Raw genomic sequence first — 16,545 nt, forward strand, 5'->3', positions numbered from 1 at the left:
GTTTCCCCATCTGTAGCAGTTGTGGAGCAAGCAGCTTATGGAGGGAACCACAGGAGCCCCCAGCTGGCCCTCGAGGACAAGGGAAAACAAGGCCAACAGGCCTGCCCTCCCCCCTGCAGCTCACCTGACCACGATGTCATAGTCATCGATCCGGGCTCCCAAGGACTTGTTGGCAAGGACGCCCCCATTCCCTATGATGATGCAACGGCGGCAGCTGAGGCTGGGGGGCGACAGCAGAAGCTCCTTGAGCTGGTCCAAAGCCCAGGAATAATGGCTGGTGGCCCTGGGAGCTTTGCCCACTCTACTGGGGAGCAGGGGCAGGGGGGGTCCATCATCTTCCCAGAACCCTGTGACTTGCACCACATGGGACCCTCAGGCCAGGAGGCGAAGTGTCTGGGCTGGGGTCTGTCCTAGTGTAAGGGCAGGGGGGGCGGGCGAGCAGACGGGGGAGAAGGCAGTGTGACCGCAGAGGACGCGCTGAGCAAGGAAGACGTGCACCAAAGCCGGGGCAGCCCGCCGAGCGCCCAGCGGGGGAGAGAAGCCCGGAGGCCTCTTGTGGGGGATGCTGCAGGGGGGACATGTGGCTTCTGAGCGCCTTTCTCATTGTGATTCTGACTTTGTGAGGGAGGCAGAGAGCGGAGGGCCAGGGACAGCCGGGGAGGGCAGGGGAGGCTGATGAGGAGGGACCCCGGCTCTTCTCGGACACTCCTGGGGCAAGGCGGGGAGCTGCCACGCTCCACTTGGGCTCAGGGCCTCACCTGTCCAGGGCAGGGGTCAGGCGATACTCTTTGGTGGCTGACAGGATGGCTTTGATCAGGTTATCTGTGGGACAAAGAAGACTGGTTTAGAAGGGTCTGACTGGAAGTCTTGGGCAAAGGCCCCTTGGAAGCTGCTCTGGGCAGCCATCATTTGCACTGTGATCCCTGAGGACCTGGAACCCGAGGCCTGGACGCTGGCTGCCACCTGGTGGGAGAAGGTGCTGGATATTCGAATATCCCTCTAAGCAAATGTCCAGCTGGGCTTCTGCCAGGACCAACCCTGGAGAAGTGGCAGCCCGCACCAGGGAAGAAGCCACCTGTGCAGCTCTCCCTGCTCCATCCTGCCACCCCCTCAGGAGGCCACCCCAAATCCTGGCTGTCAGCACAGCCTTGCTGGCCCGTAACGCATCAGGCTTGGCCCTGGCCAGGCTCCCTCCTTCCCTCTGGACACCGTCCTGGCCCTGCAGCTCCCCCCAGTTGTCGCTCTGGGGGCCCCCATTGAGCAGCAGGGAAGGCTGGGGCCTGGGCCAACCAGAGCCCAGGCAGAAGGGCAGGTGGGCAAGCTGTCTCACCCCAGACAGCGGAACCCAGCCAGGCTATTTCCAGAATCCAGGCCCTTCCTTCTGCACGTGGGCAGGTCGGTGCAGGCCCTGCTCCCTCTCCGCTTCCTCCCCGCTCCCTTTCCTAGAAGGCCATCGCTGTGCCACCAGCAGCCTTATCTCTGGACTCAGGAGTGCCCAAATAGAAAGTCTGCCCATTGTGCTGACAGGAGGTGTGTGAGTGAGAGAGACAAGGCAGGCAGAGCGAGCACAAGAGGGGCAGCAACCTAGAGAATAAGAGACAGACAGAGACTGGGGGGGGGGCTCCCCAGAGAGGGAGAGGGACTTGCCCGTGGCCTCACAGCTGGGACTCCAAGTCCTTGGCTTTCCCCATAGCTGAGGCTGCCCTCATTTCTGCAGGAGGGCACGTGCCCATCTAGGTAAGAAAGTGGGACTCTGCCTTGGCCCAGTCCTGGAATGCCCTGCCTTCCTCACCTCCACCCCTCAGAGCCCCTTGTTTCCTGCAAGGCTCAGCGTGGGTACCACTTCTGGGGCGGTGCCGGGTCCCCTGGACCCAGGGCTCCCCCCCGCACACACACTGGCATGTCTTCTCGCTCTCCACTTACAGACCCCCAGCGGTGCCTTCCTGCAGGACGTGCCCACTGCCCCAAAGCCAGATCCAGCCCCTTCTCCTCAGCCGGACTCTTCCTCCAGGCCCAGGGACGCCTAGCACTCGGGCTGACCAGCTGGCTGTCTGGGAGGGGAGGGCAGGGAGGAGGTGGTGCTGACCCCCTTGGATGTCAGGGCCCCCCACCTACCTTGCCCTTTAATTCCAAAGGGTGGCACGAAGTCTCGGATGCGGGCCCACTTGCGGAAGGAGTCATCCAAGAACATGGGCGCAGGCCTGGAGAATCTGGAAAAACAAACCAGCCAGTGCAGTTGCTCCCCTAGGAGAGCCCCCGGAGCTCTCCTTCCCAGCTGGGGCACAGGCAAGAGCTCGCTTCTCTCGGACACAGCCAGCCGACAAGGAGGCTGAAAGCCGGCTGGCCGCAGGAGATGGCCAGCAAAGGAACTAAAGGGAAAGACAGCATCCTACAGAACGGCCAGATGCCCTCAGAGAATGGAGAGCTGGGCCAGCTCCTCATTTAACAAACGGGGAAACTGAGGAACGTGGGGAGAAGGGAGGGCTGAGTAAGCTCTCTCATCCTGGGCTGGGACGCATCATGTAGAAACATCGTCTGGGTGGTGCTGAGTCATGCCAACTCAGGGAATGAGAAGGGCGGCAGCCTAGGCCGGCCCAACCCCATCCACGGCTGCCTTGCCTGGCATGGAATGGGATGGCCAGTGCTGGCCCTCAAGCCCTCCTGCTCCTTCCAAGATCTGCTCTTTCTCAAAGCATCCTTCCCAGGCAGAAGCAGAGGCCTTGAGATCAGTCCCAGGAAGTCTGCGAATCTTGGTGCTAACAGGCGCCTCAGTGGTACTCAGCCCCCCAGTGACGGGGAGCTCACTACGGCCCGGAGCAGCAATAATAGTACTACAACTCCTTTTTAAGTCTGGCCACATCAGAGGCTCCCAACTGCCCTGCCCAATGAGAGGAGGGACATGCAGATATCATTAGCTCCATTTTGCCGAGGTCCAGTCGTACTGCTGGCAAGAGTCCCAGGCAGGGCCTGAGCTTCCTGTTCAAGCACTCTATTCATTACACCACGTGCCTCTAAGATCTAATAGAAATGTCTTCTGTTCAATTTTTAAAGCCCTTTACCTGGCCCCAAAGGAGCTTTGCAACCCCCACTGGTCCCCATGCCCTGCCTGCCCCCTTACCACCCTCCGACACTTAGCCGAACTGGCCTTTTTCTCTGTTCCTCACCCATGCCATTCCATCTCCGTCCCCACGCCTTTGCACCCGATGTCCCCCACACATGCCTTCTCTCCTTCTCCTCTTCTGAGTCCCTCTTGATGCTCCTGATGCAGCTCAGGCACCACCTCCTGCAGAAAGTTTTCCCTCATTCTCCCTATTCCTCAGTTTCTCGTACACTCATCTTCCCTCAATACACCTCGTAGAGTGCATGTGCGTGCGTGCAAGTGCACGCACACACGCGCACACATGCAAGTGCGCGCACACACGCGCACACATGCAAGTGCGCGCACACACGCGCACACATGCAAGTGCGCGCACACACGCGCACACATGCAAGTGCGCGCACACACGCGCACACATGCAAGTGCGCGCACACACGCGCACACATGCAAGTGCGCGCACACACGCGCACACATGCAAGCGCGCGCACACACACACACTAACTCTACCACACTTCCTATCCCTTCTCACCCACCACCCAGTCGCCCCCATTCGCCACCTGAATGAAGGCAAATTTTGATTCAACTCGATTTCACCACCGATATTCGCCTAATGGGCGGCACCGTTGCTATTTTATAACTGATTGAGAGATGTAGAGAATACAAGATCAACTGATCCATGGGCACTAATTAAGCACCTACTATGTGCCAGCCCCTCTGCTAAGTGTAGGTGATAAAAAAAAAAGGCAGAAAAATCCTGACCTCAAGGAGCTCATGTTAAGTCTAACTGGGGAGATGACAAGCAAATAAGTGTGTATACACGATACCAAGACAGCTAGCTATTGATTTAAGGGGAAACGCGTCTTATAAGCATTATTTCATTTTACCCTCACCACAATTATTCCCATTTTACAAATGAAGAGCCTGAGGCACGGAGGACGTGCCCCGCCTGACATCGCAGAGCTTGTATGTGAATTAGGATCTGATCTCCAGATCACTGCACCTCGTGGCTGACATAAGACATACTCGGAGGAGGGGGATGGTAATCCTACAGGGGAGGCCCTTGCTGTGAGGTTTGGGGATCAGTAAGCGTCTTTTGAGCTCATTCTCTGGCTTACTGCTTGTTGGTCACAAAAAATTATTTGATTCAGTCGAACACGAGTGCCTTCCTCGCTGGCTCTTCTCCCAGGGGAGCGTCTCTCCTCCACGTGTCATCCATCTGACATCCTTGGAGAGATGGAACCACAGACAGCAATGATCCTAAAGGCACCCCGCAAGGCCTGGCTCAGGAGCTAGGGGTGGGCCCTGCCCAGCCAGAAGGGGTCGTTCCCCCGAGGGTGGTCGTCTGGCTTCTTCTGTTCCTGACTCAGCTGCCCATTTGCCGGAGTCACGTTTTCCCTTAGCAAGGGAAAGGGTCTCTCTGGTGACAGAGAGAGATTCAGGCCCAGTCTTCGTGTCTCCTGGTGCCCAAGCCCAAGGCGCTGCACACAGCAGGCGCCTAATCAATGGTGAGTTTTCATTTGAACAAGGGACCTTTTGGACCCAAGACAAAAAGCTTTCCCTGGTCCTCCTGGCCAGCAAGTGTGTGCCCCAGTCACAGAAGCTCAGAGCTAAAAGAGCAAGCAGCCGAGGACACCAGCCCAGCCACCCCTGGGCTGGCATAGCCTCTGCAGCAGCCTCAGCAAGGGTTCCTCTGACTTCAGCTTGGAGACCTCCGGTGATGGGGTTGGACTCTTGGCTACACGAGGCTCTCGTAGAGCAGACGTGTCAAACTCAAAGAGAAACCGATCCCAGGTGGACTTAGAACACCACAAATGAACATTATCTATTTATTTGGCTGCATCTTCCAAATACATTTTAATCTGGTTCTTTTTTGCAGGGCTACTTCTGGGGTCTGGATGAACAGGGTGCCACCACCCTCGAGGTCACCCAGGCTCCCATGCAACATGACCCATGTGACCACATGACCAATCTATGGCCAAGCCTAGCCGTGCCCTTCCCTGAGCTGGCAAAGTGAGTTTTCTTTCTTTTTTTTTCCATTTGAATTAGTTTATTTAGTCAATTTAGAACATTATTCCTTGGTTACAATAATCACATTATTTCCCTCCCTCCCCTCTCCCCACTCTTCCTGTAGCTGATGCGCAATTCCACTGGATATTACATGTGTCCTTGATCAGAACCCATTTCCATGTTGTTGATGTCTGCACGAGGATGTTCATTTAGAGTCTACATCCCCAACCATATCCCCCTCAATCCATGTGATCAAGCAGTTGTTTTTCTTCGGTGTTTCTGCTCCCACAGTTCTTTCTCTGGATGTGAATAGCTTCTTTCTCATAAGTCCCTCAGGGTTGTCCTGGATCATTGCATTGCTGCTAGTAGAGAACTCCAATACATTTGATTGTGCTACAGTGTATCCATCTCTGTATAATGTTTTCCTGGTTCTGCTCCTTTCACTATGCTTCAATTCTTGGAGGTTCTTCCAATTCACGTGGAATTCTTCCATTTCTTTATTCCTTTGAGCACAATAGTATTCCATCACCAACAGCTCCACAATGTGCTCAGCCATTCCCCAATTGATGGGCATCCCCTCGTTTTCCAATTTTTGGCCACCACAAAGAGCGCAGCTATGAATATTCTTGTACGGGTCTTTTTCCTTATTATCTCTTTGGGGTACAAACCCAGCAGTGCTATGGCTGGATCAATGGGCAGACAGTCTTTTATCGCCCTTTGGGCATAGTTCCAAATTACCTTCCAGAATGGTTGGACCAATTCACAACCCCACCAGCAATGCATTAGTGTCTCAATTTGCAGCAGGGATATTCTTAAAGAGGGTGCCCAGAGGAGGCCAAGTGACCATCTGGCCATTTCTCAAGAATGTTCCCGGTTCTAATGCTTTCAGAATCAGTTACCTAAGTCATGGGTTCCTGTTTCAACAGGGTTGAAGTCTTTGTCAATGTTTTGTTTTAGAGAAAGACATGCCCCGCATCCTGCCTGGGATGGTTTTGGACCCCCCCAGAGCTGGGAAGAGCCCAGACAAGAGCCAGGCCTAAGCTCTCAGGGATTCTCCCTGGGGCCCAGGGGTGGAGGCTCACAGAGCTGGAGTGCCCTCCTTGGAGGCAGGATCACCCAGATTGAACTCAGACCCACATGCACGGAGGGAGAAGGGATGAAAGGGTGCCCCCAGGCCAGCCCACGGACAATGAGAGGAACTGGTGTCAGGGAAGGCAGGCCTACACCTAAGCCACTGTCCGTGTCCTCAGCTCTTGGGCCCCTGGAGCAGGTGGGGCAGAGCAAGGGAGGGAGCAGCTGTGAAGACAGAGGCAGACATGCCCTGGCCAGCCCAGGTGGGAGGCCAGACCAGGATCCGGGAGCACAATGAGGCTGGGATCAAGTTTCCCTGGGGGGAGGGGGGAAGGAGAGGGGAGTATGTGAGCATGAGAGCCTGTGTGTCCATGCGTGTGTCCATCTGCCTGTGGACCAGCCTACCAGCCTGTGTGGATGGCATGCCCAGGGCAGAGAGGCTGGGTTGGGAGGATGAAAGCTCAGGGGCCCTGGGCACTCCTAGGACTCATCCCCAATGTCCCTGGCCATCCTGACCCTGGGGTGGGAGTCTGCAGGAGGCCTCGGCCCTGGGGCCCATCCGTGGGCATGGCAAGAGGAAGTGAACCTGAGCTCTCACACGCTGATGAGTTGTCCTTGTCCACCCACTGCCTCGCCCAGGAAGTACCAGGCTAAAGCCTAGGCTTCCAGGAAAAGGGCCACAAACCCCAAACACTGCCCCCCCACCCCCACCCCCTGGTCTTCTGTGCCCCACGCCCAGCAGGAGGGGGAAGGGTCTTAGATCAGGTCACTTCCCAGGCTGCTGCTGGGGATGCTCTGGTCACCCCCTGCCCCCAACGGGTCCCTAGACCACGCAGAGAGCCAGGGATGAGCCACAGCCCCTGGGCAGAGAGGCTTGGGCAGCAGTCATGTGGGAGCCATCCCAATAGCCAGCCTGCTGCCCCATTTTGCCTACACGGACTCCTCTCTGCCTCTTCCTCCCCCCATAACCTGGCATCAAGCCAAACAGAGCCCCTTGGACAGCGGCGGAGCGTGGGGAGGCCTGGTGGCCAGAGGGCTGCTGCCCTCTCCGTGTGACCCTGGGCCAGCTCTGGGACATGAGCCCTGCTCAGGCTGTCCCTACCCCACTGCCTGGGAGCGGCAATGGAAGGAGAAGGGCCCAGAGAGGAGGATGGGGCGCGGCTCCGGGCACCAGGCAGTGCAGAAATCACAATGGCCCCACGGCCCCAGAACTGGGGAGAGAAGGACATGGGAGGGACGAGGCTCCTGGGGGCTGCGCGAGGGATGAGGCTCGGGGCCCATTCTGGGAGCCCAGAACAAGGGGGATGGCGGCTTCCGGCACTACAGCATCTTAAGGCTTTCTAGGCTTGATCATGCTGTATATGGAGCTGAGTATGTTTAGCTTGAGGAGGAGGCAAAGCAAGCCAAGAGGCATTTACGAAGGGCCTACGGTGTGCCTGCCAGGTACAATGGGGAAGGGAGAAGGTCACGGCTCGAGGGAGGTTCAGGGGTAAGAAGACCCCAGGTGCTGAGGGATGGCAGCTAAGGAAGGATGGTGCAAGTCCGGTCAGAAGCGGCGCTGGGAGAGGAAGAGAACACCCAGGGGCCCGAGAGCTGTCTTCAAGGCTGCTGACCACAGGAGGGCTTAGCCCGGTTCTGCTTGGCCCCAGGAGGCAGAACCAGGAGCACAGCGGGGAGAAGGCGGGTGGCCACATCCCGACAGTGAGTGCTGTCTCCGAGGGGGTCAGAGCACCTCGGGGAGAAGAGGGGACACCTCAGCAGATGCTGAATCCCGACGAGTCCCACGTGGGGCTGGAGAGGCGGCTCCCTCTCCCCATTCTCATCTGGGCTGCATGACATGGCACTGGAGACCCTTCCAGCTTTGACATTTTGCCCCCTGTTGGAGTCCTGGGACTTCCCCCAAGGGCCCCGGGGTCTGGGCCCTGGGAGGTAAGCAGGACAGGCACAGGGCCTAGGGCGCTGCTCTGGTCACTGCCAGGGGCTGGGGATCATGACTCTTGGGGATGACAATCCGACAGATCACCTTTCTCCCTCCGACCCAGTTCCAAGTAAAAAGTCCCCCAGTCAGGCCAGGGATGACGCCTGCCTCCCTTCCTGGGAGCTGCTGAGGCTTGCAGCCAAGTGGAGAAGAGAGCAGAGGAGAGGAGGATCCAGGGGTCAGCAGCCACCCGGCCCCTGCTCATTTCCCGGCCTCCAGCCCAGTCATCCTATCAGCGGCATCGGCTCGAGGTCCACTTTGAAGCACGAAGCTCTCAGGGGCTTGTAAAAGCAAACGAGGGATTAATGAGGTGAGGGCAGAACACCAGCCTTGTAAAGCTGACCTCGGGACAGCCGCTGGATCCCAAGCGAGGGGCCCTGGGCTGCCAGCCCCATCCCGCACCTCCGGGCTGCAGACTAAGGGCCCCGGTCCTCTTTTGGGCGAAGGGACCACAGTGCCCGATTCTGAGCTGGCGGCACCAGTCACAAAAACTGTTTGAAAAATCAGGCGGGCCACGCAGGGCTCTGCTCTCACACAAGGGCTCCACAGCCACGTCATCGAGGCCGGCGTCGCTCTGACCCATGCTGCCTCTCCCTCTGCCTCCTTCCTTCCAGTGACTCTCGACTCGGCCCACTGAGCTCTCCCAGGCCTCAGCCTCCCCCTTCCTCCTTTCCTCACCGTGCTCGCTCCTGCATCCTCACTGCTTTGGCCACTCGGCCCTTGTAACTCCTTCCCCATCGGCTGCCTCTATTCCGCTCCTTAACACATCTGGAGAAAGTCAGGCACTCCTGCTGACCGTGCCCCCTGCCAGTCCAGGAGGCCTGCCTTCCACCAGGCCTCACTGTAGCCTGGAGATCCTTTTCTTCCTCCCTTGAGACTCTCTCCCACCCTCACTACGGCTGTCCCTAACTCTCTCCTCGAGCCTCCCACATCAGCCCGGCCTCTAGTGGAGGACATCCTCTTACTTGACTGAGAAAACCGAAGCCATTGGCTGGGAGCTCTGTCTTCCTCTCAACCCCCCGGGATGTCATCCTCCCCCTCTTCCTTGAGCCCAGTCTCTGACAGAGAGGTAAGCCCTCTCCTCACCAGCGCTGGACCCTTGTGCTCCTGAGCTCGTCCTGGCTCGTCTTCCCAAGCAGCCTCTCCCTCTCCACCGGAACCCTCTGAGCTGCCTAAAATCATGCCCTAGCCTGGCCCCTCAAGCCACTGTCTCTCTCTCTCCTCCCTTTCTTAGCAAACTCTCAGAAGAACTGTCTACACAGGACATTCCCATTTCCTAAGCCCTTTGCGATCCACTTTTCTCTCTCAGCGCCCAAGTAAATGTGACGTCTTCAAAGATCCCAGCCATCCTTCATCTGTCAAATACGATTCCCCCATCTTCTTTGCAGCATCTGACATCGTGGCCTGCCTTCTCCTGTGTGTTCCCCTCTCTGGGTTTTCATGACACTTAAATCTCCTGCTTCTCCTCCTCCTGTTGGAGCACTTCTGAGGCTCAAAGGGAAGGGAAGCGCTTGAATCCCTGTGCCACGCTGGAAACACTGTCCCTCCTCCCCACCCAGAATCCTCCACTTCCTTCTTCTGAGGAAAGGCTTCCCTCATCCCTGGTGCAGATGCCAGGCTGTGGTCATTGAATCCATTTCCTCTGAATAGCCATCCAAAAGGATATGCGACCTCCCCAAGAGGGACCATGTTCTTGCCTTTCCTTGTCTCTCCAGGGCTTAGAAAGGTGCCTGGCCCAGAGTGATCAGGTACTTAATATGGGTTTGATGATTGACTGATTGGGTCTGGTCATGGCTGGGGCACCTGAGTTCTAAGTACGGGATTCTGTGAGTCTATCTGGGCAGCATGGCATCATTTCACCCCACTCCCATCTGGCCTCACTCTGTTAACTACCCTGGCCACCCACCTCCATCTCCCCTGCTGGTGCCACGGCTAGGGACTTTGTGCCACCTCCAGGGCACTGATGCCAGGCTCTCCTGTCATTGTGCCCAGGGCTCCACCTGCACCAAGCGAGCCTTCGAGGCTGCCAGGACATTTGCATGACTCCCTGTATAATATTTGCATTTTGTGGAAATTTCTCAGGCAAGTTTCACACTAGTTACATCACCCTGGCTTCAGGAGGCCTGAGGCTTCTCACAAATGAGGAAACAAGGAAGCATGTTGACGACTGGGCAGAGCCAAAGTGCCAGCAGAAGCATCACCTTCGTGTCTGTTCCTAAGCCCTCCCTCCCGGGGCCCTGGCATGATCCTCTCACCCCAGGCCCCAGCTTCCACAGTCTTGCTCCCATGCTACCTCAGAGAAACTTCAAGACTTCTCTAAAAATGCCCATTAACCTGATGTAATAGAAGAAGAAACAGAATATTTAACTAAGCCATCTTAGAAAGAGAGACTGAACAAGCCATCAATGAACTTCCTAAGACAAAATCCCCAGACCAGATGGGTTTATGAGTGAAGTCTACCAAACATTTAAGGAACAATTAGTCTCAATATATGTAAACTACTTGAAAAAGTAGGCAAAGAATGGATCGTACCCAATTCCTTTTATGTCACAAATATGGTGCTTATACCTAAACCAGGAAGAGCAAAGACCGAGAAGAAAAACTATAGACCAACCTCCCTAATGAATATCAATGCAAATTTTTAAAAATAAAATACCAGCAAGGAGATGACAGCAGTAAATCACCATGATTGTACATGATTATAACTAGGGGAGATTCACACCAGGAATGCAGGGCTGGTTCAATACTAGGAAAACTATGAGCATAATTGACCAGATCACTAACAATAATAACAAAAATCATGTAATTATAATAATTGTGTTGTTATTTGGTCACTCAGTTATGTGCAACCCGTTGAGATTCTTTTTGGGGTTTTCTTGGCAAAAGCACTGACTGGAGTGGTTTGCCATTTCCTTCATTCTCCAGCTCATTTGACAGATGAGAAAACTGAGTCAAACAAGTTTCTATGATTTGTCCAGTCACACAGCTAGTAAGTGTTTGAGGTCACATCTGAACTCAGGTCTTCTTGACTCTAGGCCCAGCCCTCTATCCACTAGCTGCTCATGATTAAATCAATAAAACTTCTGACAAAATACAACATCCATTCCTTCTAAAAACACCAGAAAGCAGAGGAATCAACTGAACCCGTTCTTAAAATGACAAGTAGTATCCATCTAAAACCAGCAGTGAGCATTATCCGTAATAGAGATAAATGAAAAACCTCTCCAATAAGATCAGGAGTGAAACAAGGATGTCCATTATGACCACTATTATTCAGCATTGTACTAGAAATGCAAGCTATATAAGAGAAGAAATTGGAGGAATTACAGTAGATAATGAGGAAATAAAGCTATCACTTTGTAGATAAGATGATGGTATACTTAAAGAATCCTAGAGAATTAACTAAAAGACTAATGGAAATAATTGACAACTTCAGCAAAGTTGCAAGACATAAAATAAACTCACATAAATCATCAGCATTTCTATATGTTACCAACATCATAGAAGAGACAGAAAGAGAAATTCCATTTAAAATAATACCAATCAATACAAAATATCTGGGAATCTACCTGCCAAGAAAAACCCAGGACCTATATAAACATAATTTTGAAACACTTTTCACACAGTCAGATCTAAACAATTGAGAAACATTAATTGCTCATGGGTAGGCTGGGCTAATATAATAACAATTACAATTCTACCTAAACTAATTTACTTATTCAGTATAATACCAACCAAACTACAAAAAAATTATTTCATAGAACTATAAAAAAATCATAGCAAAATTTATCTGGAAGAACAGCTGGTCAAGAATATTAAGAGGGGGCAGCTGGATGGCTCGGTAGATTGAGAGTCAGGCCCAGAGACAGGAAGTCTTAGGTTCAAATCTGGCCTCAGACACTTCCCAGCTGTGTGACCCTGGGCAAGTCATTTGACCCCCAGTGCCTAGCCCTTACCTCTCTCTCTTTTGCCTTGGAGCCAATACACAGTGTTGACTCCAAGATGGAAGGTAAGGGTTTTTAAAAAAAAAAAGAAGATTAAGAGAATTAATGAAAAAGATGTGAAGAAGGTAGGCTAGCCATACCAGACCTCAAACTGTATTATAAAGTGGTAATCATCAAAACAATATGGTCCTAAGAAATAGTGGTGGATCAATGGAATAGATTAGGTATGTGATGCATAGTAGTAAATGACCATAGTAATCTAGTATTTAATAAATTTAAGGAGCTAAGCTTTTGGGAAAAAGAACTCACTATCTGAGAAAAACTTCTGGGAAAACTGGGAAGCAATTTGGCAGAAACTAGGTATAGACCAACATCTCACACCATATACCAAGATAAGGTCAAGATGGGTACATGACTTAGTCATAAAGGGTAATTATCATAAGCAAAATAAGGGAGTCTGGAATATTTTATCTGTCAGATTTGTGGATAAGTGAAAATTTTATGACCAAAAAGAGATAGAGGAAGTGATTTACAGGATTAGATTACAGGAAGTGAAATAGATAATTTTGATTGCATGAAATGAAAAAGCTTTTGTACGAATAAGACCAATGCAGCCAAAATTAGAAGGAAAAAAGAAAACAGAAAACATTATAACAAGTTTTTCTGATTAAGGCCTCATTTCTCAAATATATAGGGAACTAATCCAATTTTGTAAAAATAAGAGCTATTCCTCAATTGATAGTTAAGGGATAGGAACAGGCAGTTTTCAGAAGTCAAAGCTATGAAAAAATGATCTATATCACTACTGATTAGAGAAATGCAAATAAAAATAATTCTGAGGTACCACCTTCTACTTATCAGGCTGGTTAACATGACAGAAAAGGAAAACAGAAAATGCTGGAAGGGATATGGAAAAATAAGGATACTGATGCATTGAAAGTGGAGTTGTGAACTAGTCTAACCATTCTGGAGAACAATTTGGAACTATACCCAAAAAGTTATAAAACTGCACATATTCTTTGACCCAGCAATACCACTAGTAGGTCTATATTCCAAAAAGCATCAAAGGGAAAAGGTCCTATATCTACAAAAATATTCATAGCAGCTCTTTCTGTGATAGCAATGAATTGGAAATTGAGGGGGTATCTACCAATTGGGGAATGACTAATGAGTTGTGGTACATGATTATGATGGAATACTATTGTGCTATACAAAAAAAATGACAAGCACGATACTTTCAGAAAAACTTGGGAAGACTTAGATAAACTGATACAAAATTAAGTGAGCAGAACCAGGAGACCATTGTACACAGAAACAACAATATTGTAATAACGACAAACTGTGAAAGACTTAGCTACTTTGATCAAGACAATAATACAAGAAAATTTGAATAGACCCATATTGAAAAATGCTGCACACCTCAAGAGAGAACTGGTGAACTCTGAGTGCAGATTGAAGCACTTTTGAAAAAACTTTATTATTATAGTTTTGTGTTTTCTTTTGCAACCTGGCTAATAAAAATGTTTTACATAACTTCACATGGATAATCAAATTGCTTGCCTTCCCAAGGAGAAGGGAGGAGCAGGAAAGAGGAAGAAAATTTGGAACTAAAAAAATTTTTTTAATTAATTTTTAAAAATGTTTTTACATGTAATTAGGAAATATTTAACAAAATAAAAATAATTTTAAAATAACACTAAATATGTCCCCCAAAATCCCAAACCCTGCCCATGCACCTGGTGTGCACCTCACCCAGGTCAGGCATGTAGGACTCTAGGCTGAGCACTCAAGAGATAAGAAGATTCTTTGTAAGGATCCTCCCAGAAGCAAGTAGGTCCTTGGTGGGGTCTCAAGCAGGCCCACCAGATTTACTGGTGTCAGACAGTAAATGTGAGTGAGTGAGTGAGCTGCCTCTAGCTGCTGCAGGTCAGACACTAAGGTGAGGATTCTGGGTGGAGGGGCTGGGCTGGACATGGCTCTGACATTCAGTCATTTGGGGATTTGGCAAGCTGAACCCTCTGGCTAGGTCACCTCCCAAGATGCTACTGGGCTTCCTCTATCACAACACAGGAATTCCTAGAAGCTCTCATAGCCCAGAAGTGCAGGTCAAGGTCTGGCCTTGACAGTCCCTTCGGCCCTCTGAGCCTCCTCTCCCCAAGGGGCTACGGGGCAGCTTTCCAGCAAGCCTCTCATTCTATTTCCTTATTCTGCTCCTGCCCAGCTGAGCCCCTTTGCATAACCCGTTGGCATGTGCCATTACCTTCCCACCTACCTTCCTTCCGGCTCAGGGTCACTCCCTCACTCCCCTACCTGCCCTGCCAGCATCCTGGGGGCAGGGAACAAGCTGAGTCCTGCCCTTCAAATTCCCCAGCCCAGACTCCTTCCCAGGTCCCTGCTGGGCCTCTCCAGGTCACCTCTGCTCTCTGGGTTCACTTGACATTATCATCTGCCTCCCTCCGGCCCTCATACCCAGGAACCTCTCACTTCCTAACTCGTCAGCCCAAATTCATTCTCAGCTGCCAGATTAGCCTTCCCAAACCAGGGTTTGAGCATGCTACTCCTTTGTTTAAAAGCCTTCAATGGCTCACCCTTGTTTGGGAGAAAAACTTAAAGAGACTTGAGGGATCTCAGAGGCTATCCAGTCCACCCCTGACCTGAAAAGTAGCCCTTTAACACATCACAGTGAGCACAAGTGAGCATCCAGCTCCAAGGAGTGGGGAGCTCACTACCTTCCAGGGCAGCCAAAGCCTCCCAATTATTTTGAAAACATTTCAGAATGTCCAAACACTGAGTCAAACACTTCTGCCCTCGGGGGCCAAGCAGTACAAGGCTGATCCTACCTCCCAAGGGCAGCCCCTTCCATGCTGGGAGTCTTCTTTCCTGGCATCTCAGAGATTCAATGGGCTGCAGAGCCAGGGAGGAAAGATGACTGTGCCTCTGTCCTTGGCTCTAGTCAGGCAGTAGCGAGAGCATAGTGGTCAGCGTTGGGCATGTCATCAAAGGACAGACATGGATCCATGAGAGAGAGCCCAGAGGAGGGCAGAGGAGATGGGAAGGGGCCTGCAGGCCCTGCCACTTAACCAGGAAGGATGAAGAATTGGGAAGCCAAGGGGAGTCAAAATCCAGAAAGCCGGCAAGGCCCACTCACTGGTGGCAAACTCTCTCCCAGGGGCACATTCTAGGAGGTTTTCGGACCCTGCCTCTGCCCTCAGAGTCTGTGCTACTGAGTCCCTTCAATGTCCACTTCAGAGTGGGCTGCCCCAAAGCGAGGTGGGTCAAGCAAAGGCTGGACCACCACTTGCTAAGATTGTTGTAAAGAGTCGGACTAGGCCCAGGTCCGTGCCAGCTCCAGGATTTCACAATTCTGTGTTAAAAGCTGATCTCAAGCCTGTGAAAGGTAAAATCTAGTCAGGGCAGAAGACAGATGGATGACTACACACGATTCCTGGAAGCTCCGTCTCCCTCACTTCATCCAAGCCTGTCAAAAATCTTTTTTGGCTGCCCCTTCGGTTCATCCCCTAATCTCGTTGGATGACTCGCCGTCTCCCCACACCTCCCCTGTCCTTGCCTTCGTGAAGCTCACTATTGGAACCCAAGTATCCGACTTGACACTTCTTCCTACTGAAGTCAACGTCTCGAGTTGAGCCCACCGTTTAAGGCTGGTCTGGTTTTTCAGCCCGACGTTGGCCAGCCGCTCAGTTTAGTGGTCCCATCACCAGATTTCACACACATGCCGCCGATGCCTTGATCCAAGATACAAAGGCCAAAGGGCAGAGGCGAGCACAGACGCCCACTCCACTGGCGCCTGCTCGCCAGGGTGAGATCAAGCACTAACAACTATGTTTTAGGGCAGGCTATTACAATAGTTCCAAATCCATCTAATTGTTCCCTGGTCTAGCCCCACCTCCATCTTTTATATGAGCAGAGGAAGAGACTTTCTATGGCTGTTAGCTATAGTCTAGCCAACTCTAGCCCCAGCATTCCCTAAAACTCTCAGCTGAGTAATCTTGTCCAAAAAGGAGAGAGGCTGGTCTGGCCTGGCTTACTGTCAGGGCAGCCAGGTGGGTGGGTGGGCTTTCAGAATGGCCTCCTCCTTTTCTAGGCATTCACTAGCCACCCCTTGGGTGATACAGTCTTGAATCCTCCTAGGACTCCCTTTTTGGAAATGGGCCCATCTATCCTTCAGGAGGCCAGGGGCACCCCCACTCCTGTTTGCCAGGCTTCGAAAGGCCACAGCCTATGGTTCTGTAATCCCACCGCCAGCCAGTTCTAGACCTGGGCCTAAAGATCTACGCTTGTCTTGGGAGGCCGGCCACTACTCCCTTCCTGTCTCTCCTCCAGGCGAAGTCGAAACCCCACGGCCTGGCATTCAAGGTCTTCCACAACCCAGCTGCAACGGCCCTTTCCGACGATGTTCGACGGCTCCCCTTCCCACACCCAACAGTCCA

The 16,545-nt window shown here is 52.1% G+C and overlaps 1 protein-coding gene across 12 annotated transcripts in view; it reads right to left on the reverse strand.

The window, feature by feature from the left end:
• The window catches only part of ST3GAL3 (ST3 beta-galactoside alpha-2,3-sialyltransferase 3), a 143,749-nt gene that overhangs the window by 20,210 nt on the left and 106,994 nt on the right, over positions 1–16,545 (reverse strand). For all 12 annotated transcript variants that reach the window (XM_056815276.1, XM_056815273.1, XM_056815280.1 and 9 more), the window contains 3 exons: positions 2,116–2,210; positions 759–822; positions 125–220 (listed from right to left, as the gene is read on the reverse strand). In XM_056815276.1, coding sequence (XP_056671254.1) covers positions 125–220; positions 759–822; positions 2,116–2,210 — 255 coding nt within the window. The remainder of the gene's footprint in view (positions 1–124; positions 221–758; positions 823–2,115; positions 2,211–16,545) is intronic.

The sequence above is a fragment of the Monodelphis domestica genome, chromosome 2 (assembly GCF_027887165.1).
Source record: "Monodelphis domestica isolate mMonDom1 chromosome 2, mMonDom1.pri, whole genome shotgun sequence".
Lineage (NCBI taxonomy): Eukaryota > Metazoa > Chordata > Mammalia > Didelphimorphia > Didelphidae > Monodelphis > Monodelphis domestica.